The 23,338-nt window shown below is 38.3% G+C and overlaps 1 protein-coding gene across 3 annotated transcripts in view; it reads left to right on the top strand.

Annotated features, from left to right (window-relative positions):
• The window catches only part of EPG5 (ectopic P-granules 5 autophagy tethering factor), a 49,295-nt gene extending 25,957 nt beyond the window's left edge, over positions 1–23,338 (top strand). For all 3 annotated transcript variants that reach the window (XM_038170554.2, XM_027446357.3, XM_038170555.2), the window contains 21 exons: positions 632–755; positions 1,160–1,304; positions 2,335–2,506; positions 3,421–3,583; positions 4,172–4,314; positions 5,493–5,649; positions 6,646–6,840; positions 7,942–8,155; positions 8,505–8,665; positions 8,781–8,988; positions 9,639–9,714; positions 10,534–10,637; positions 11,587–11,762; positions 12,435–12,620; positions 14,337–14,546; positions 14,684–14,828; positions 17,016–17,258; positions 17,999–18,218; positions 19,658–19,873; positions 20,624–20,738; positions 21,397–23,338. In XM_038170554.2, coding sequence (XP_038026482.2) covers positions 632–755; positions 1,160–1,304; positions 2,335–2,506; positions 3,421–3,583; positions 4,172–4,314; positions 5,493–5,649; positions 6,646–6,840; positions 7,942–8,155; positions 8,505–8,665; positions 8,781–8,988; positions 9,639–9,714; positions 10,534–10,637; positions 11,587–11,762; positions 12,435–12,620; positions 14,337–14,546; positions 14,684–14,828; positions 17,016–17,258; positions 17,999–18,218; positions 19,658–19,873; positions 20,624–20,738; positions 21,397–21,579 — 3,556 coding nt within the window. In that variant the 3' untranslated portion in view covers positions 21,580–23,338. The remainder of the gene's footprint in view (positions 1–631; positions 756–1,159; positions 1,305–2,334; positions 2,507–3,420; positions 3,584–4,171; positions 4,315–5,492; positions 5,650–6,645; positions 6,841–7,941; positions 8,156–8,504; positions 8,666–8,780; positions 8,989–9,638; positions 9,715–10,533; positions 10,638–11,586; positions 11,763–12,434; positions 12,621–14,336; positions 14,547–14,683; positions 14,829–17,015; positions 17,259–17,998; positions 18,219–19,657; positions 19,874–20,623; positions 20,739–21,396) is intronic.

Consider the following 23,338-nt stretch of genomic DNA (forward strand, 5'->3'; position numbering starts at 1 on the left):
TGAGTCAGAAAAGGATTGGAAGATACAGCTCAGCTCAGGTGTAAAATTTCAGAGCAGGCTTCCTAGACAAGTCCTGGTGTGTGAAGATTATATGTACTTGAGCAATCTTATTTTTTCTTCTTTGGTCTTTTGAATGGGGTTATGGATGTGAGTCCCTGACACAGTTCTGGTCCTACGTTGTGTATGACTTCATAATAAATGTCTTCCTCTTCAAAATTTTTCCCGTTACTCGTCATGTCAGCTCTTTTTCTTGGGAAAGCCTTCTGTTTTGCAGGTTTGTGTATCTTTAGTTTAGGGATATGGTTTAGTGGGGACTGTTAGCGTTAGGTCAAAGGTTGGACTCGATGATCTTGAGGTCTCTTCCAACCTAGAAATTCTGTGATTCTGTGATTATTGCACTTCATGTATTTGTAAGTAGTTTCTTCCCACTGCTGGTCCTTGAACTGATACTTAGTAAATTAATCACAAAGCATCTGAGAAGTCCAAATTTTCTGCTGTGTCAACTGGTAGCAAGATTTGTTGCCTTAACTTTAAACCCCAGATTAAGACTACTCTGTAACCTATGCTGTACATGTGCATACAATTAAAATTAGTATTGACTTTTTTTTTCCTGTTTTGTTTTTCTTCTCAGGCTTTGTAATGTTTTTGTTCTGTGGTTGGAAGAAGAGAGCTTTCAGAAAGGAAACACATACATTCCTTCTTTACCAAAGCAATATGATGCACATAGACTTGCTAAAATCATGCAGAATCAACAGGTGAAGTACTAATGACTCTGGCAACATGGGATTTGAATTCACTTCATTTGTTAAAGTGGGCTGTAAAATTGTGCTATGATATTTTAGACAACTTTGGTTTCCTCTCTGTTACTCTTTCAGGACATAAGGTGTAATCATCCCTACTTGTTCTCTAATTTGTTAGTAATTATATTATGTATGTTTGTCAGGTTTCTTCTTGAAGTATCATGAACCCTTTTCAGTGGCTTATCTGTATACGTGATAAAAATACTGAAATAGTTTTTTTAATTTCTTCTTCATAGTGTTTTCATATAACTTTAAACTGTGGGGTGTGGTTTTAATTATTTAGCTCCCTAGTTACTGGGATGGATGCACAATATATGGTAATAACCAAAATTGTAATGATTAATTCTTCTACGCTTTAGGACTTGTGGATGGAGTATGTCAATGTTGAACTCATCCACCATGAGTTTCAGGAAGCTATAAACCTTTGGATGCGGTCTCAGCTTGAATCACATACAACAGCTAGTATTTCTGCAGGACAAACAGATCTCACCAATCCTTTGTCAGGTAAGAGATAAGAGAATTATTAATGATACCCTGGTATCTTGAAAAATATAATGATGTCTATGAGTGAAAATGTTAACACAGCTTGGTTTCTATTGGTACAGCATTTTACACAATTTTCATGGTGTTCTAACTGAAATGCTCATATATGAGGCTATCATGGTTCCTGGTTTAAAGCATGACACATTACAGAACCGCATGTCATGTGGCGCCTAAAGCTTTGTGAGTGGGCTCTGCAAGGATTGTTCCATACAGAGCATGGTTCAGACAGGCTGAATTTTCCTAATGTTTAGATAAACACAGCTGCAAGCAAAGGCAAAAAACATAACTAAAACCAGAAAGATTCTTTCTTTTTTTTTTTTGTTACTAGTACATTTCCTTTTTGTTTACTTGGGAGTTCTGGCACAGTGGAAAGGGGTGTTCTAGCCTAAGAAAGGGATATAATCATGGTACATACATAAGGATGTGGGAGATATTCTTGGTGGTCTGATTAAAAGGGGAGTGAAGGAATAGAAGGAAACTAGGATATTTTAATGGGTGAATTTGTACTGTTTAGGCAAAGAAATTGAGTGGGAATCAGCAGGAAAAGAGCTGACCTGGAAAGAGATTGTGCTTTGGGAAGGATTTGGATCTGACAAGACTAGAGATGAGGATGAATTTTAGGGAAAGAAGATGAATTTGGCTTAGGAGGAACTAGGAGCCACTGTCAGATGAGGAGAATAAAGGAGGTGATAATAGGAAAGCAGAAAAACTGGAAGGTAGGAGTGGATGAAGAGGAAAAAAGATAAACTGTGGCACCTTGGATCCTAATGGTGTGTGATGGAGTTGGCCACAAAAATTAGTTGTGTGAAATAAACTTTGTCAACAACATCAAAAAAAGGTTAGTTAAATGATTATAAAAGAGGAGGAGTCCTGAAAATGTCTCCTAAAAATATTTCATAAATTTTAAAAATATATATAAATCTGAAATATTTTGTTCAGTTTATTCTAAAGTTTTCTTAGCAACATAACTTATTTCTGCTTTCTTTTCTAGCCAAAGAGAGGATAATGAATAATTTGAAGAAGTTTGATACTCCAAAGCCCCCTCTTCCACTCCAGCTGATGAAAGCTCCTGTGCCAGTTATTTCCTCTGCCAGTCTGATCAGTCAGAAAGAAGCAATTCAGCTCACACGAACAGACCTTAATGTCTTGCAGCGACATGCCAAGTAAGACTCAGCTGTTGTCCCTTTGCCTCCCTAGTGTCTAACAGTGTCTTCAGGTGCCCTTTATAGCAGCCTTATTGATGGTGTTAGCACAAGACTGGCAATACTTGACTCCTGTCTCTTGGCCCCTTTTTTTGTTTTCTTTTCTTGGCTATGTTGTCAGTTGTTATTTCACTCCTGTAACTGGCTATACAAGTCTTATTTAACGACCTAAGATTGCTTCAGTTCATATCTAAGAGCTGCAGTTTCTTTTGTCATTTGACATTAAAATAATGCTTCCCTTTAACCTAGACCTATTGACACTGTTACCCTTTTGCACTAATTTAGTGATGATAATTTGAAACAGTGAAACCCTTCGGAGAGAAACCTGACTTCTGGAGCTGTTAAGTTTGTGTATAAAAGAGAAGAAACTTTGTTTATTAAAGTTACTCTAAGAGAACTGAGATCAAATATTTTTGAAGTGTCAAACACAGGTGATGGATGTATTCTCACACAACGTAGTAGTTTAGTAGTATTATTTAAAATAAGTGTAAAATCCTTGTTAATCCCAAGAAGGGATGTGTCTGAATGATTACAGCAACAGTTTCAGCTGGGCTTTTTCTGTTGACTGAATCTATCTTTTGTCTGGTAGAGAATTACATCTTCTGTAGTGGGTAATCTATTTAACTTCCTTTCAGGATGTCTTAGGGAATAATTAAAAAAATATGCAAACTTTATTAGTTTTGTTCTTCTTTAAATTAAGCTAATTCTGTTACTGATTTGAGGAGCTATCACTTTGGAGTTAAAAGATTATGAAATAGAGTTACTGTTTCCTAGAGAAGTGTCATGAGTCTTTGTACAGCATATTAAAGTGAAGTCAGCTCTTGCTTTTAAGTTCTTAGCACTACTGTTACTAAAGACTAATAAATGCATTTCAGAACTGCAGCTCTTTGGGAATCCCAACATGTTGCTCTCAACAGTGAAATATTGGATACTATACCTAAGCTGTATGTCAATCGGGAAGAGCAGATCACCCTCCATTTGGAGTGCCGGGGAACTTCAAATAAAGGCTGCCAGGGAGCAGCTCTTCTGACAATCCAGGTTAGAGGCGTGACATCACTTATGTTTTGGGCATGTGGTTAATGAAAATGAAATGATTGAATGGTTGCAAGAGTGGACATATTTGATGAAGTGCTGCTCTATACCTTTAAAAACAAATTCTAAAAAGAAAAAAAAAATTACCTGAAATACTTAATATGTAATTCTGTGAAGGAGATGCAGATCAACAGCTGAAGAATAAATTGTTTGAAGTTTTGGATTACTCATAGCATTTGTGCTAAACTGTTTCCCAGTATGAGAGTGTAGCAATATGCACACTTACTAGGAATAAAACTGAAAAAGTTCATAGAAAAATTCCCATGTCATTTGGTATGTAAATTTCTCAATCCCATCCAAGTGTTAGTGTCTGTGGATTAAAAGCCTTATTACAGATGTAAGATTATGTTAGTGTGCCATAAGGATGTGTGCTTGGGCTGTATGCACTGAACTTGATCAAAACCATCAGGGGAAAACCTTCTGTGCTCAGTTCTCTTAGTGTGCTCTGCTTCATTTTTACAGTTACGTGCAACATTGAAGAATTTTGGTAAAAGATACTATTCTGAAATGAACATGTGTCTTTTTGTCATTTAGTTTGAAGGGAAACATAAAAATGAAGCAGTGAGCCAGCAGCTTCATGCTTTGCGTAAAGAAGTGAGACAACTGCAAGCAGAAGCTACGAAGCCACCTTCTCTGGGTGTTGTGGAAGCAGCAGTACATGTGGAAAATTTTATAACGTAGGTTGTTCAGACACTGCTTTAAGTAGTGATGTTTTATATTTCTTTTCCTATATATTAGAGGTAAAATATGGAACTTACTTGTGTGGTTTTCATGCTTTTATCAGTCTGGGTCAACAACAGAGCTGGAACCTGGAGACCTTCATGTTTATGACAGATCCCTGAAGGAATAGCTCCATACATTATCAGAAGAGCTAACTGCTGGTCATTCGGCCTTAACAGGGCACACATGTTCTCTATTTTGATTTATTGTACTCAGCATTAGAATACTCATTTTAAATGTGCAAGAGCAGATTGAATGAAGACAGGGATGATATGTTAAGCTTCAAAAAAAATCTTAACAGCTGTTCCAGCCATAAGCTAAAGGAGATGTTTTTAATATGTGCCTCCTGTGTAGGAGGACATAGTTCTGTAATGGAAAACTATGATTTCAAGTAGCTTTTCAGTATGTGGAATGAAATCCTGTACTGGAAGAGGACTATTAAATCTGAATTTTTGTGTGAATGAGTGGATTAGTCCAAGGGTTACCATCTCTTGAAGGTGTTTTAGAGTTCATCCCAGAGATCCAATTTTGCAACATTTATTTGATCTAGATTCCAGCTAGGAAACCAAATACAATTTAAAACAAGCAAACAAACAAAACAGCAACAAAACAACCCTTGTAGAGTACATCCTCTGTGGTAAAGTATTTGATTGTTGTTTTTATACATTCATTCTTGATCATTAATCTGAAAAATTCTGTAGATGAGCTCGCAATTGTGATTTATATCTGTGGAACTGCACATTCTTCAGATGTTTGAATTCAGACTCAGTGAATATGGAGTTTGATTTGACCTCAAACATTTATTTAGCAATATGCAAGAGAACATTAATAGAAGAATTAAAGCAAAATCACTGATTCTTCCCAGTACAATGACAAACTGAAACAGGAGACGTTGTCTAAGTATCAAAACCTGCCTGGATGTGATCCTGGGCAGCCTGTGCTAGGTGTCCTTGCTTGAGCAGGGGTTCGACCAACTGACCACTAGAGGTCGCTTCCAACCTTAGCAATTCTGTGAAACCACTCTTAATTATCATGTAAATCAGGTACATTTATCGTAATGCTATGTGTGGACAAGAAACTGTTCATCAGTATCAGAATTATTTTCCACATGTAACCTTAATCTTTTGTTTTGCAGGGCATTAATAAATATCTACAAGGTGCAGCCTATGCCTGCAATTCAGAAGGTTGGAATTAGTTTATTTTTTATAGTAGTGGAATATGTGTGTGATGAAACTCAACGCAATCCTCCCACGAGGCAGTTCTTCACTTCATGCATTGAGATTCTCGGCCAAGTAAGTTTATTCTCTAGCATTGCATGCGTTAGCACTTACCCCAGTTGACTGCTGATATCAAGGTCTTAAAATCTTTAGAAAGTCTGAAAATTAGCTTTTAAGCTTCTATTCCATTCTTGTCTTCAGCTAATTGTATAATTGTATAATACATGCAGTATATAGGAGAGTTTAAGCTTGCATATGAACAAAATTACAACTGTTGCTCTGAAATGCCTGCTGAACACTGAAATACTCTGTGTGTATCAAGTGCTGAAGAAGGCTGGATTTTTAGGGTATAGTTTAAAGTCCAGTGCAGTATATAAAAAGTTGTTTTGGCATATATTTCTTTATTATTGATCACTTCCTAGCTTATACGTGTCTTGTCAACCTCTGTGTTTAGACACCTCTCTTCTGAAGCCTTGCGATATCCTTTGTGTAGTGAGTTGGCCAGAATGTTTCTGGTAGAAAAAATACGAACTCCTTGTTCGCGGTAGCGTTTGCTGTGGGGATCATATTACATGGATGCTCTGAGGAAAAATGATTAGATTTTTCCTATGTGTCCAGGTATTTATTTGGATCTATTAGATGCAGGTTTCCCCGTGCCCAGCTGTCCTGAAGTCCTGTCCCAGTCTGACAGCTGGGGTGCAGAAAGCTTTCCATAGTCATAGTTCTGATTAAATTTTCACTAGTATCAGACAGGGCTACTGAAGTCTGGCTTCACTTTCTGTTCTGTTTTTTGTTAGCCAGAAAAATTGGATTTTGGGGTATTTCTATGTGATGTGTGCGGTCACAAGTGCTGTTCTTCAGTGTGCTAGGGAAACTGCTTACTTTACAATAATATTTGTGGAACAGCAGTATTTATTTGAAGCTGGTCTCATACAGTCTGCCTTTTTTGCTTTTTGGAAAACTTTAAAAACAAATGCATTTGTGCTTATCTCAACAAAAAGTTTCGAAGTGCTTTTTTTTTCCCATAGACTCATACTGGACCACTTTTCTCATTATTACTGATTTCCTCAGGTGTTCATCAGTGGGACCAAGTCAGAGTGCAAGCATCTCCTCCAGACGATCCTGCAGAATCGAAGGCTCTGTACACTTCTTTCTCCTTACTTCACTCCTGTTGCTTCTCCTAATGAGTTTGTGACTTTATATGAAAAAGTTGTGGCCTTTCTGAGTGAGGATAACAGCGATGTTGTCTTCATGCTGTTGACAAAGGTAAAAGACTCACAAATATTCTCTGTTCTGTGGATTCCTTATGTGGATGTTATTTCCCTTAATGACTGCACCTTTAAGCTATTGAAGAAAGATACAAACCTCAAACTTCAAAATAACACTGACAGGTTTTATTAATCAATGTTGCTCATACTAAATGCTGTTTGTTATCTTTAAGCTGAAGAGGAACTAGAGGGAAAATCAAATGGGAAGCTTGAATTACCATTTCCCACATAGTATCAGTGTGTGCTTACTAGAGCTTCCTCTTAGTACACTCTTATTCTTAAGCTGAAGTCAAAGCAGGTTATTTATGAGTCTTTCTGATTTTCTGCCTGGTATCTCTGTGGAGACCTTCATCGAAACAGTGAATATCAGCTACTTTAAAAACAAGTTATCAAAACCAGGAACAGTGACTGAATCTTGTACCTCTGTTAGCTGTGAATGAAAAGAGTGCTACAAATGTAATCTTTAAATGCATAGAATTAGGTAAGAGCAAACGATTTGCACATATCTTGTATCAGGGCTGCATGATGTTGTCTACCTGTGGAGAAATGACTGCTACACTTAGACCTTGATGTTGTTCTAATTCTCTCTGCATTAGTTACTCAGGGACTGGGCTTGGTAGCTGTGAATAGCAGGTGGTCTGGTTTGGACATGACTCTGAACTGTCGTTAGTGGCAAAAATCAGCGCTATCCCTGCTGCCCTTCTGAACAGATGGCCTGGAGGCTACAAAAGCTTTACATCTCCATATGAAAATCTAGGGGCTACAGAGGCTCCCCTAGTCAAATTCATTTGAGCGTTTGGTGGTGGTACTGAAATACAGAAGCTCATGTGCGTTTGTATGAATTAGAGAACCTCTGATAAAAATTATTTTGTACATTTAGGGACCTCTGTAATGTGCTGAATCATAACCTTTAGAGAGAATTACATTAGTTTTGAGCTAGGCTTAGTGAGATGATGGTGATGATGATTATTATTTTAGGTTTTACTTAAGTACACAAAATCTTAGGGAGGCATTTTCCCCTGACAGTTTCTCCCTTCTCCTGAAGGTGTTGTGGCCATTAAAGCTTCTACTTACAAATGCTTCCTGTCCTTTGTTCTAGTTTGACCTTTCGCAATGGTTAAGTGTTACTAAGCCACCCCTATCTGAACGTACCAGGCTTCTGGAATCTATTCACTTGGCTCTCAATGCATGCGGCCTTGAACCTGAGGAAGATATTTTGATGCCGTTTAATATCTTCTGCAAACATTGGACTAACCTTCTCCAGTATCAGTTTCCTGATCACTATAGTGATTTTCTAAGGTTGTTCGTGCAAAGTGAGTATCTGAATTGATACATACTAGACCTCTTGTACAGCGCTATTCTGGCTAAAAAACATGAAGTTGATGCAGTAGTGTTAGACAGTAACAAATATAGAATGATCTAAGCTTCTTTGTTTCCTGAGAAGAGAGCATGTAGAAGCCAAATGGGAATGTGAAATTACTTTTGCTATGGAATTAGAGACTGCTCAACCTTAAACCTGGAGCTTTCAAACTTGTGCCTGAACTATGTATTTTTTTTAATGTGGTAGGAAGCTCTAATTTCAACCTTTTCTGACTTAAAATGAGAACAGGTTTAATATCCTTCTGATTTTTCACAAATGTATTCCCTTCTCTTCCTCCTAAGGCTCTTCAGAGCAGCTTCTAAGCCCTGAATGTTGGAAGGCATCGCTTAAAGCTTTGGGATGTGGTTCATTGGTGACTGAACAGGGAAGCTTCAAGAAAAATGATTGTACCGAAAGTTCTGTACTGCGGGAATCTGTGGAAATTCTCCTCTCTGAAGAACAGGTGGATGCCTTTCTGGTTGATTTGCTGTGTTCTGCAGCTGAAACACATGCCCACCAGTGACAAATAACACTGCTGTATAGTCTTTCCTTATCTGATTGATAGTTTCTTTCTTCAGGTTAGAGAGACAATAGAATGGCTTTCCAGCTCTTTCTGCAAACTCCGACTGGCTTCAGTGGACTTCAGGACCTTTGGCCTGTTTTCAAAATGGAGCACTTATGTGGCTGAAATGAATACATTTCTGGAGTACCTTGTCAAACGGCTCATTGAAACTGAAGTTGTCAATTTAGCCCACGAGCATGTTGGCAGCAGCAAAGTTCTAGCAGGTAACGTGTCTTATAAGCAAATGACTTCAACTGAGCGCTTAATTTCTCCCATTAAAGACCATTTAATAGAAACAGAACGGTTTGGGTTGAGCAACTTTAATTTGCTCTGTATTTATTTAATGATGATAGTGTTAAAAAATATACAAGTTATATAGGTGTCTACTCTGTGGCCTCCTTTTTTATATTTGTTACTGGAAGCTTGTTTACATTAACCAATCCAGACTTTGCTTTTGAATTATATTATGGAGAGATCCTACTTTCTTCAAAGAAATATGGTCTTTTGCACTGAGAACAGGTTTGGGAACAAGGGACTACTGAATTTCGTCATGGCATAATTTTAATTTGGAGAAAATTGCCTAAGCAACTTTTGTATGTGAAGCTTTAAAGTGTGAATAATCATTACACCTGCAGTCTGAAAGATGTGCTAAGGTAGTATTAATAAAACATCTAAATGTGAAATGATCAGGATTGTTGTTAAAACAATTATGTTATTAGTCAAAGATACAAGCATATTGAGGTCAAACTTCTATTTGACCGTGAAGAACCGATTTAAAGTTGGACTAAGCAGAGATTTAATCCCAGTTCAGAAAAATAACTGGCTCAGTGTTGCTAATTTGAGATGTCAACTTCTTCACTTTGTTTTCTTCTAGCATTGCAGTCCTTGTATTCAGTCATTGCTGGACTCTTTAAACCATGGATACTGGTTTTAGACAAGGAAGATGCAAGGTATACATTGCATTTCAAAATGTTTTTTTTCTTAAAGAAAGAACATTAGTCCTGTGAGATGTCTCTTATGTGATTTCTTTTCTAACTTATAATTGTATTGTGACTTTCCATTTATATAGCTGTTATGTGTGTGTCATATTGTTAACAATTATGCAACTAATTCATCAGTTCCCTAGATACATTTTACAAGACCTTGGTTGAATAACTGTTTTAGGTACAAAATTAGTGCCACACGCTTGTCAGGAAGCAGAGATGAGAAAAATACGGATTGCTATTAGTTCTGAAGACGCACTCAAATTTGAGTGTATTTTTTTCACTTAATGCCACCAGTCCATATGAACAAAACGTACTAATACAACCTCAAATGGCAGTGCTGTGTAAACAAACCTTGGGCAAATCAGTCCTACGATGATCTATTATGCTGTGTACTTCTGTTTTCACATTAAGGGTTATTCTGTAGTGTTACGCACTTAAATTTGATTTTCTTCTGAAGCCAGAAGCTTTTTGAGCTCTGAGCACATCTCCAGTATTTAATTAGAATGTTGACTGCTGGTGGTGTGTGCCATCATTTGGAAATTAATTCAGTTATAAAATACTAAACCAGTAATCTCTGCTTATTAAATGGTATCATGGATCTTCACTGTGACATTAACAAATGCACCTGTTTTAAAGAAGAACAAGCCTAGAGAATTTTGTTTGAGTGAAAGGACTGTTGATACCTGTACTATACTGAGCTTCAGAGTATTTAAATCTACTTGTTTATGATACCTATTAACACAGCACTGAAATTTTTGTTGTTTCACTCCTGCTTCTTTTAAGTAACCAGCCCTGCTACCCTTGGTTAGAGAGTGACACTCCTGTAGCATCGAGCGTGGTCCGTTTGTTTACAGATTGCATCAAGCTTTTGCATGAGAGCTTTAAAGGTAGGTGAGGTCGATGTTGTCTTAATGTCATGGCACTTTCTGTTCTATCAGATCAAAAAAGATTTTTCTGTTAAGACATGGGATGTGAGGAGATTTTGTTTATTATGAACTTTTAGCTAAGATGATCACTGTAGTGGTACCATTAGCATGTATATTCTTTCATCCTTAAAAGACAGCTTTTTTTTCTTGGCAAAGGCAGAGAATGTGGTTAATTAACTGTATCATCTGATAGATATGCATTTATGTGAATGAAAGTGAAACAAAAGCTCTCATGAAAAGTGCATGACTTCACTCCAGGTCTTGCTTCCTGTACAAAATACACAGTACACAGGATGACCAGTGTGTGTTTCTCAGCAGCTAGTCTTGGTGTAATTTAATCTCCACATCCAATCATTTTGAACCAATATTTAGCATTGCTTATTATGTCTAATGTGTACACTGACATAACAATGGAAGAAATTAATTTCACAAATGCCTCAACATTTAGTGATGAGCTGGATTCAAGCGTAGTTGTAGAAATAAGTGCATAAGAATAACATCAGGCATTTGATAAGCTTCCAGACTTGTGAGATTAAATAAAAAAAAAAATCTCACACACAAAACCACAAATATAAAAATGGTGAAGTTCTACATGGAAGGAGTATTCTCTAACTTCAGATTACTGTCCAGCAGCTGCTCAAAAGAATGAGTAAGGGAAATTGCAAGCTACCTGACTTGTCAGTTTGGGACATGTCATTTAGGACAATGTCAGATAGGGAAGGAACAAGCAACAACAGCAGAAAATACAAAACAAACATGAAAAGCTTAAAAAATGTGTTTGTTTTTTTTTTAATGCATGGACCTTGGTGTACCTTGTGCTTATGGTTTTTCACCTTCAAAGTTGGATCAAAGTTGGATCATGCTTCTTAACTTTTTCTGTTGTTAATTCGACTATTTCCTTTGGATCTAGATAAGCTGTTGCCAAGCCACCATGGGGCTCTCTGGTTACATCTAATGTATTACTGTGAATGCTGCACAGCCCCCAAAATGCCAGAGTTTATTCTCTATACTTTCCATACTGAGTTCAAAAAGCTTCCATGGAAGGAAATGCATCCAGACCAGATACTTATGGAGGAGTTCTTTAAAGTGAGTACATACATAGCATCAGTTGAATTAAGTTCCTAAACTGTGTTCCACTTGGAAATAACTGGAGAGCTTGATACAGTTCTTTAAGAAGTAAGCTTTTAAAGTTTATTGTAGCATTCACAGCTACTCATGTTGTGTTTCATGATATTTATGAAGGAGTGCTATTGAGTTTTATACAAGGATGTGGGGAGCTGTAAAGCTGGCGGTCTTTGTAATCTGTCACTGCTGTGGTTGATATATAGGAAGCTTGTATTTTACTGTGGTCATGTTCTTCTTTCCAAGTCATCGGAGACAACATAAAGTTGTCGCAAGGTGGGTTAGTGTTGCAGGACTTACTACTTACCTGTTTGGGATGGGTTCTTCATGCAATTCTAAATGGGCTCAGAACTTCTCAGTTTTCCTTACAGTGAAGAGAAGTTACAATCATGCAGTTAAGTTTATACCAGATTCCTTATTTTGCCATAGTCTGTATGCTGTGCTGCTTGTTTCAGAGACTTAGAAAGCTATGTGTGCAGCTCTCCTGGCGGGGAGTAAAGTGATATGGAACTGGTGTCTGTCTGCTCCCCTGACCTAAAATGCTGCTGTGGTTTTATGGTTGGATAAGGAGCTAAGAAGTGCAAGTGTATTTAAATCTTACGCTGTTTTATGTGGCTCTTTTTTTCTTCTTCCTAGGTTGAAAGAGGCAGCCCCAAGAGTTGTTTCTTGTTTCTGGGTTATGTTTTATGTGAAATAAACTGGGTTAGTGTCCTCTCTGATGCCTGGAGTCCGAACCCTAACCCTCAGACCCACAACATGATTGTCTGTTTGCTGTATATGATGGTCCTGTTGGCGAAGGAGGAACAACTTATAGGCAAAGAGGTAATTTTTGAAAAGGCTTGTACCTGTCTGTCTTTGAAGAATAATAATCCATTGCTGAAAAAGAGACAGGCTGTGACCTCTTCCTTATTTGCGGAATTATTAACTCAGAAGTGTTTACTGCCTAGGTAAACTACACCAAGCTATAAGTAGGTTAGACTAAATCCATATGTGAGACATTGTGTATAAGCTGTGTGAAAAAAGGAAGTCCTGCCATTTGTTTTGAGAAGTTTCTGTAGGAGCTGTGATCCAGTAATGCCACGAAGAGTAAACAAATACATACAGATGGTTTCCTGGAGTTACAAAATGACTCTTTGGATTTTGGAAAGAACAAATATACATATGTTGATTTTTAAAAAAAAAAAAGTTATGTAAAACTACTGTACTACCGTTTTCCTTTCCATAGTTAAGCATGGGTTGCTGGATAGTACATCTTGTCTTTTAATTTAATCTTTAATTAAAATGTCTCCTTCCTTCTCTCTTTCCTAGCTTTATAAAGCCTTAGGTATACACACATAGGAAATGGAAGTAGCACTGGCAAGAATTTATGTATTTGCCTATACAGAATGGACATATATATATTTACAAGATAATATATATTTTAATGTGAAGCATTTTCTGAAAGGCTGAGTGGGAATGGGTGTCTTGTGTCAGTCTGCTTTGATTCAGGCAGTCTGCTGAAGTAGTGCAGGAGCAGCTTTGTGTGGCATCCATGCCTGTAGCACTTGGAGTGCTGTAGGTCAGGAGACTGAACCATGTTTACTCTGCCATGGCCAGTCAAGTCAACCTGAGCTTTGGTTTACTTAGTTTTCAGAGCAGCACACAAAAATGTCTGGAGGGATGGTAAAGAATCTTTCACTTGAAAAAACCTAGCTCTGTATCTTACTGTGCTCTCCAGCTTGTCACTATCTGCTTCTGATGCATTACTGGGCAGAGACTACTTCAGAGAGTTTGTTTGGCTGTCAGCACAATTCCAGTATTTACTCAATCTATAGGTTGTAGAAATTTAATGCTTTTTAGTATCCAGGTGGTGCTTTTTTGTATTGCAGATGTGGAAGAACCCTTGAGAGGAAGATAGGAGTAGCTAAGGCTAGAGTCTCTGCTGCTTTTTGACAGATATTTGTCTGCATACTTGCACTGGCTGTGTCAGTTGTGGACACTAGGTTGCTGTACTTTTTTTTTTTTTTTTTTAAAAAAAAAAGGAAACTCCTTTTTTTTTTCTTAAGGAATAAGATATTGAGGAGGTCCCCAAGTTATCAGATGATTCACTGAATGGAAAATCAAATGACCTGGCTTCTGTCCCTGGTCCTGCACTGAACTCTGAACTTTTTTGTCTTTTTTTTTTGAAAAACAAACCCTGAAGAAGCTTTAGCTTGCAGGGTTTCCATTTCTTTATAATTGTATTACTTGTTTATATATTGCATATTAATGGCTCTCTGACTGCAGTGATTGTTTATAGCTGCTACAGCAGTCTAAATACTGTTACATGAATGCTGGAGGTATCATATATGTTGGTGTGCTGCTTGAATAAGAAGTTGCTTTTCAGCCTGCTCTCAGTAAACATCTATTTCTGGGGGATTTTTGCTTTGTCTACTTGAATTTTGGCGTCTGAGCTTACTTCTATTATTGTATATTCTGTAATTATTACTGGGTATTCTGAATATTTAATTTAAAACAGACCTGAAAGCGGAGCTTAGGCTTATGTCTTTACATCTTCAGGAATCACCACTCATAAATCTTCTCGGACAGACCAGCTCCCTTCCTTGGCAACTTGTGGGCATTTCTTCTTACCAAAGCATCATCAGCTATTGTAACAGCCACTACCCTCCCTCTGTCATCCTTGCAAAGGATGCTGCAGCTGAACTGATAGTGAAGCTCCTGAAAATCTCAGCAGGCTTTGGCACAGCTTCAGATAGTCACATCCACCTTGTAAGTTCAATTGGTTTTGCATTGTCTCTAAGCTGTTCCTGTCATTTGCAATGTTCTTTTGTATATTATATGTAGAGTGTGGAATGAACTGTAGGTGTGATTGCTTTTTTCTAATTTGTTCTAATTTTGGTTAACAGGATGCAACACTGAAGTGCCAAGCATACATTCGTCAGGTGGTTCAGTTTCTCAGCACCTTGGAACAAAGCGGAAAGATAACTCTTGCAGTTTTAGAACAAGAAATGTCCAAGTTGTTAGATGATATAGTCATCTTTAATCCTCCAGGTTTGTGTTAAAGTAGTGCAAATTACTTCAAAGCTGTCAAGATCCTTTATTCTAGCACATGGATTTTTGAACTTCTGTGACTGTAATTACTTGCCTTACCATAACATCTCTATTAAGTTCAGGTCATGGTGTTTTGTGGTGTGTGTGATAAATGAGCATAAAGCAAAAATAGGATTGTTACCCTCAAAGAACTGTTAAGAGTGATAGTATCAACAGAAAAAAATGGGTTATGTTGTAAGTAAAACTGGCTAATATAGAGGATTTTGTGTGGGGCGGCTGTTCTTTGCTGTCTAGTTTTTGAATCTCTTTATTTGACACTGCCTTTTCTTTGAAAAAAAAAAAAGTAAAGATGGCACAAATATACGCCCTGAGGGATGGCATTTTAAGAATGGATTCTAAAACATTTCACAATCAGGATAACTTGCAGTATGGAAGCAGGGAAATTACATTGGTGTACACTGGTAGTGTGGTGTGTCTGCATCCACAGCATCCGTATTGATCCCAGGTTTTAGTACCAGTACCACTCTGACCTTCCATTGTCGAAACAGAATTTCAGGTCACATCAACTGACTGACTGCATCACACTGAAATACTTGTCGGTAATTATGTCTCTATGACCTCCACACAGTGTGCCAACAGAAGTTAACAGTAACTATCCAAAAAATTTGTGACATTGGTACAAAACCATTTTTACCATTGATACAAAAACATTTTTCAGGTTTTTTATCGCTCTTGGGGAAGCTTTTTAGGGCAGCCCCAGAATCAGAAAAATTCTTTGTGACTTGCAATAAAATGAGGACTTGCCTGTCACTGCTGACACTCCTAATAGGTGAGAATTTTTGGAGGCAGGAGCCTGTGTTATGAGAGGAGCAGCTCTATTTCATGAACAGCTGTGCAAGTTTGTATGTTATGTGGCTGATGGAGAGAATGCTCCCTGGTGCTCACAAAGCTCAAGCAGGCTGCAGAGTGCAGTAGGATCAGTGATGCAGGGGGCAGGAAAGCGGTGGTGTAAGTCAGATCTGGTGTCTGTTAGATTTGGAAGGGGCAGGGGAAGGTTTCTGGAGCAATGTCCTGACAGCAGCTGGAGAAGGGAAAGCTGGGCTTCTTACAAGGGCAGTGCCCTAGGAATTTGGCAGGGCCTGGTGTTTGATGTCTGCAGTTTGTGGAGTAGGAGCGGGCTGTAAAACTAGCAGTCACCTTAGGCAAGTCAGTTTAATTCCTGGCATCATCATTTTCAGTCCATCTGTGATAGGAGGTGTTTACCTTTTGGGAGAGCTGCGCAGACAGATGATTTGGAAGGCTTATTTTTTTCTTAATAGGTAGGTTAAGACAGAATTTCTTTGTTTGAAAGGGGTCTCTGCAGGCCTGTAGCCTTCTCAAAACAAGAGGTGAAGTTAAATCAGGTTGTTCAGGGCCTTGTCTGGTCAGCTTCTAAATATCTGCAAATGTGGAGGTCTCAGTCCTTTTGGCAGTGTTTTTCCAGTGATTAATCCCACTTTGTACATAACTCTTCATCATATCTGTTTTTTATAAGCTTTTCTTTACTAAAATGCCTGATGTTGATTGGAAACTTTCATTTATAACAATGGTGACTTTTCACAAAATAAAGCCTATTATTCACTTCAGCTTTTAAGAGCTAAGATCAGGAGAAGTTTGTGTTTTGAGGGTAGTGTTTCAAGTGGCTCTTGATAGCATGTTCAGGCAATTACAAGAGATGGTTTCAAAACAATGCTCTGGGGTTGAATGCAGCAATTAGCAGGAAATCTAGACTCCTGGAAAGTGCAAAAGGGGATTGCAACATTTCAAGGCTCATCTTGATTATATTTCCAATTGAATCACTTCAGTCTGTACTTCAAATTGTGCTTTACTCAAGTTTTCTTTGGCGATTATAAATGTGTTTTATCATTCATTTTATTTGCCCATAGCCCTGGTAAAAGACTGTAAATGAAAAATGGGCTCAGATTGCTCTGTGTTTAATAAATATTATGAATTAACTTACCAAGGGGAGAGATTGCAAGGAATGAGTGTCTTTGTAGCTTCATACATACAGACAAGGAAATGAGGTGTCTAATGAGCAAGAGACCTCTCCCAGTATTTACAGCAAGTGTTCAGTGATGAAGCTGAATTCAAGTCACTTAGGTTCTGGTATCTAATTACTGAAATAATTCTTTTACTTCTGTCCTCTAGATATGGATCTGCAAACACGTCACATGGCCCTCAGTAGTCTCTTTACAGAAACACTGATGATGATGAACAATTCCAGTGTTGCAACAGCTGAGTCGCTGCGGGGCAGTTTACGGAAGTGGATCGACAGTAAAGTGCACGGGTTGCTGGCCATGCCCCTCCTCACAGCTGCCTGTCAGAGCCTGGCCTCTGTGCGACACATGGCAGAGACAACAGAGGCTTGTATCACCTCTTACTTCAGTGGAGGTAGGAACATGTCTTATGAAAACATTGATCGGTCTTTGGGTGCCCACTAGGCATGAATCACCTGGAATCCTAATAGCTTCGCACTGCCCAGTACTGGGACTGGGTCTTAGTCTGGTTTTCACAATCAGGTCTCCATTCTTTGTATTTGATGGCTCCCAAGTGTCACGTATGTATGTGCAGTACTATGTGGTTTGGGATGTAACTGCTCTAATTGTATGTTTTCTTAAGAAGTGTATGTGACTCTGTCAAGACCCACTTGCTGTGTGTAATGGTTGCTATTTTTCCAGCTAAAGGGGAGGATAGTTTTTGGATCTTTTTTACAAAAAAAAAGTCATCCAAAGGGAATGAAACATGCTTTTGTCCATTCTGCAGGCTAATATAGGGAAAATGTGGTATAATGTTTTTTTTTCTATTTACATAACTCAGCACGTAGTCCACAAGGGTTTTTTTCTTTCTGTCATCAGATTTCATTACAACTAACAGAAATATTTATAATGCTATTGGCTAAAATCATAGAATTTAATCCTGACTTGATACTGAGAAAATGTTTTTTTGCCTTGACCTCCAGGGGGTGTTCTGTAATTGGAGTTTTTCTTGTCATCAGTTGAATGTCAAACTAATAACCTGGAAAAAAACTAAAATTGCCTTAGTTCTTTAAATTAAAGGAACACAATAAAGTGACTTCAGTTTTTAGGTTTTGTCAAATGCTGCTTACTCAGATGCTTTTGTTTTCTTTATAGATTTTCCTCACCACCAGGATTTAGGCTGGGGCCCTATACTTGCATCCCTCCAAGTTCCTGAGCTAACTATGGAAGAATTCCTGCAGGAGTGTTTGTCTTTAGGAAGCTACTTGACCCTGTATGTCTACCTGCTGCAAAGCCTAAATTCTGACCAAACTCTTAGCAATGAAATGAAAATCCTTATAACCATCAGCAAGTGGCTGGAGCAAGTGTATCCAAGGTATGGACCTCAAAGCTTCTGAACATGCACTGACTCTTAAATAAGGCCGTGGTTGCGTAGCCAGTATCATCAGGCTGCAGAGTGAAGTGGCTAGTCCTTCTGTATCCACTGTCAGTCTGCCCACTCTGGCTGCTGACAATAAAATCACAAAATAGTCTGGGTTGGTGCGTATTAATATTTTACCTGGTTGAACACTTCTGCTCAGTTTTGCTTGGCTTCCAGTTGGAGAAGCTTGATTTCAATGGCAGCCTGGAATTTTGCTCAGTTCAAAATATTTCAAGAAAATCCTAGATTACCGGGAGTTCCACTTCCCAGGATGTCCACTAGGTGGGATGAGTTGCACGCTAAATATTCAGTGGAACCCATAAAGCTTGGTAAAATCGTCAGCAGCTCTGAACCAAATATGAACCCAGTGGATCTAGTGGGGTGCCCCAAATTAGAGGCCTGCATTGCTGTAAAACAACATACAACATGTCCTTTCTGATGAGAAAGGACAGAGGGCTCTAAATAGCTGTGGGGTTAAAACAATAATACATTAAGGGATATAACAACTGTATATACAGTTGCTGCTGAAGTTACTAGGATTTAGCTAATGTGATGAATAGTTTTAATATTAATGTTGATAATATTTATATTTCTGTGAAAGAATGTATTGGGAACATGCACGTTCCCCCTTGTTTCTTGAAATTCAGAGTGCTTTGACTGTTGCAGGTACCATATAGTTGTAGTAATCTTATTGCCAAAGTGGAAAGAAGGCAGCAGAGCCTCCTTACAGGGCAAATTACAGCTTGTCCTACCCATCAAAACTGAGGGTGTCTGGGATGGGAAATGACTGGATAAAGTAGCTTGAGGATAGTGTGATGCAGAAAACTCGTGCCAGTGCTATGTGTGGAAAGTCTGAGTTCAAATTAAACTGAATCTGCAAATTGTTTGGCAAAAGGTTAAAAATACCTCAGGGGAAACTTGACTTTGTGCTTTGCTCAACAAAAGACTTCAGTGTTTCCTTTTTGAGGAGAGTCTAAATTGTTGTGGAAGCAATAGCTAGTGCTTCCTATTTTTTTTTTTTCTGGTAAATAAAGGAAAGACAGACCCGAAGTACAGCTTCAATCCCTTTATAACAAGATTTAGAAAGATTTAAATCCACTTATGGATGCAATATCTTCCTTGTAGGCTTTAAATCTAAGAATGAAGTGTTGTTCTCTTAGAGGCAGTGGAAACCTGCTAGCTGATGTTAGCATCAAGTCTATTACAGTAATGCTTACATCAGTGTAATAATGGGACATAAGAGTTATGCTGGTCTGAAGTAGTAAGATTAGCTGACATTAATTTGCTACCTCAATTCTTCATAGGCCTCATGGGGAGAGGCACAAACTTCTTAAACTATGCTTTTGACTTTTGGAATCTATACTTCATTTCATTTTTTTGATCTTAACCTACAGCTCAGCAAAGGAAGAGGCAAAGCTGTTTCTCTGGTGGCATAAAGCTATGCAGTTATCCTTGATTCAGATGGAGCAAGACGATGCCATTCTGATCGAATCTGTCATTCGGACACTGCTGTCCATCCAGGGCAGGCAGAGCCAGCTGGCTGAGGAGAGACTGACTTCTGGAATACTCGGTGCTATTGGGCTAGGCAGGAGGTCTCCTTTGTCACCCAGGTAAGGGTTGGAGGTGTTTGTGGTTAAGAAATGCATGTGAACTTCTGTAAAGTTTATAGTGGAACAGGAAAGAAAGTGCAGTTGGGATTCTGGCTTAATGTCTGTTTCTAGTGAAGTTCTGGATGACATCACTGGAATATTCTATGATCACATGCATGCTGCATTTTCTATCTGAACGTTCAGTTGCTGGAAAATATTAAGAGAAATTCAAAGATATGTATGCTTGGTTGTTAGTTTTTTCCTTTCTGAAGAGAGACAGTTTGGTTGTTAGGTATCAAAGTGGAGTTCAGCATGGGAAAAAAAAAAAAAAAGAAAAAATGTTTATGGAACACCAATTCAGCACAGTACTTCATAAACAAAAAGTTGTTTAAGGCCTCCTGGGGTGCCATCCTTTTGAAATTGCTCTGGAATCATAATCATGTTCAAGTCAGTTTTGGATGATGTGGATATTTCATTGCTGTAAAATGAAGGAAAGAGCATTTTGGATGTGACCTCAAGGCTGCAGCTAAGCTTAGGTCACATGTAACATTTCATATCTATGGTAGCATGTTATCTGCTAGCATATATGATGATATACTATGAAGTGTATATTACAGTGATACTGCTTTATTAACGCAATGAAAAATGATGTTCTAAAGGCAATATTTGTCATGTAAGAGGTCTGTCATGGGACAGAACTTCCAGTTTATCTGCTGCTGAGGACTTGCAAACTTGATGTCACCTTTTCTCTGTCCTTTTTTCCTGCTCAAGGTTTCGGGTGGTTGCCCGCAGTTTGTCTGCCTTCCTCCTGGTGCAGATTCCTGCAGAGAGTCAAGTCCGCCTGAAAGCAGGGTCAGAACCAAAGCTGTCGCAGAAGGCCCAGCAGGTAGGGTGTGCCCATCAGTGGCATCTAGAAATGCCCTCTTTCTGTGTTAGCTCACCTTTTGGGGTGAGGCTTTTGAGCCACTGCAGGCACAGCTTCCACTAAGTCCTGCTCTCAACTTGTTGATTTTATTCAGTGCTAAATGGCCCCACTCTCTTCTTGTTGCTGCTTTACATTTGGATTTCTGACTTTCAGAAATGGTTCATTGCTCTCTGCCAGCATAGGTTTTTATATATAAAATTTCATATTCATATTTTCTGTAATACTAATAATGGGAGCAAAATAATAGTTTCATAAGTCAAAGATTCTTAACAAGAATAACTTGAAAGGAATAGTTGTGGGCTGCAATTTGTATTTTGGTGTGGTTTCCCTAAAAACATGTCTTCAGTTCATGAAATATGTATAGGACAATATTTATAACAATGAGAGCAAGCCTGGAATAGAACACTTGTTGTTTATCTTGGGGTGGAGTCAGCTTGAAAAATGAGGTGGTCTGAAGCAACATTATGTGACTGTATTTTTACAAACGTTTGTTCAAAATACACCAGGATTTCTAGTAGATAAGGATCTTCCAGTGGAGTTGTTCTTCTGGTGGCTCATGAACTGATCTGTTATGGACCAAAATACACATAGCTAACAGCATTTTCCCTTGTGTCTCTAGGCACTGACTGCTCTTGAATCTATGGCATCAAACAAACAGTACATGGATTACCAGGAGCAGCTCTCCCAGGCTTCTGTGTTCATCAAGCATCCAGAACATTGTCTTCAAGATGGCAATAATCTCTTGGCTCTCCTTGTTAACACTCTGTACCCAGAAGTGCATTATTTGGACTGCATACGATAGCAACACTAAGCTCACAAAACCATCGTGCGATTCTGATTCCTCTGGTTTACATGTAGTTGTTATTGCACAAGTAATTTTTACCTTCAGAGTCCCACTTAACAAAGTCAGAAGTGTGGATAAGAACTGCACGCTGGGAAGTTTTATCCTCTTTGAGGTTTTCTCCCTCCTTTAAAGCTCTTATGGTATTTAGGCCTGTGGAATTGATCAGTTTTTGTTGACTGAAAGCAAGTGGAATACCTTCCTGTGTATGGTGTGCCTCTGAGAGGAGGTTACCTGAGGACATTCAAGTCATTAGACAGCAAAGCTCATCGTTGTTTCTTGTAGCATCTTACATTTTTGCTTTGTGCCTTTTTCATTTTCAGTGTCAACACTTAAGCCAGTGCAAAGGGAATGGAGGATTGTGTATAAAAGAGGTTTCCTTTCTATTAGCCAGGATACCTCTGAATCGTGTGTGTGTGTTGGGAGACTTGTGAAGTCCTTGTGTTTGAAAACATAATATTTTAAATTTTGACTTTTTGATATTCCACAGAACTCTAGTTAAAAGGCATGCCTACAATCTTCTCCCACACCTGTAAATACAAACTAAAATTTGAACTAAAGGACTTTAGCTTTTTCTGATTTTCTAGGTATTAGTGAGTCTGCCTCCATACTGCTTGATTAAACACAAGTAATTTCTAGCCATGTTTTAAATCAGGCAATGCCTAAAGACTGATTTTCTTTCTGGATCCCCAGAGTCTGTGTGGGAAACAGTTATGTTCTTGTCAGATGATAACCTGTAACTCTGAAAATCTTGTTGTTTAGGTAATAATGGCTTACTAAGTGGACACCACTTAAGTTTATTCATTTCTTCCTAGCTTGGCAAGCCATAGCAGGATTTTAGATGACACTGTGAAAAGCTATTTAGCTTGTATTTAATTAGGTGGATGCTTGTTAAAGTTCCATTACCAAAGCACAAACCATGGTCCTGTAAATCTGTTGTTTCAGCCGAATGATCACTGATTTTGTTGGGCTATCTGTTGCACCTTTGCTTGATGACAGCAGAAAGTGAATTTCTCTGGTTGCTTGCCTAATGTTGGCCATTTCATCATGTTTCATCATTGATTCTTTGAGGTGCCCAAGGTCCTGCATTCCCAATCTGTACGCCTGTATGAAGGATCAATGGTAGCTTCTTCTCTTCCTGCATTAATTGTGCCTTTCTGTTTAGAACATGGTTGCATGTTAAAACATTTGTTTGGGTCCCCAGGGGAAGGAAGTGTACTACCTACTGTCTGTTCAATAATGGATTGCTTTGCAGTGTTGCTCTTAACTGTGATTTTTGGTGCTGGAAAACAAACCACCTTTCTCTTCTTGACAAATCCTGCTAACTATGCCAGTTGGGTCATTAGATCACCATCATCTTCATGTGGTCTTAGTTCTTTGCTCTATCTGCGAGCCTATATGTATTTATATATATATATGTACATCTCTCTGTATATTAACCAGATCATGACGCAGCATGGATTTCAACAGACTCTTGGAAAATTAACTCCTGGAAGAATATGTTCTGCTGCTTTTCCTGCCTGCCCAAAGACTTAAAAGCACTGGTTTTATTAGATATGTTATTGATCAGTTGTATAAAAATGTGAAGGAGTTGGGGATACATGTATTTGACATGCACTTTTAAAAGATGATGATGTTTCAGCTGTTGAGTTTTTACAAATGTGTTTATAACATGCTATGTCTGCAAAGACCATGCAAAATAAAAATGAAAAATGAAAAA

Source organism: Anas platyrhynchos, chromosome Z, assembly GCF_047663525.1.
Source record: "Anas platyrhynchos isolate ZD024472 breed Pekin duck chromosome Z, IASCAAS_PekinDuck_T2T, whole genome shotgun sequence".
NCBI classification, from domain to species: Eukaryota; Metazoa; Chordata; class Aves; order Anseriformes; family Anatidae; genus Anas; species Anas platyrhynchos.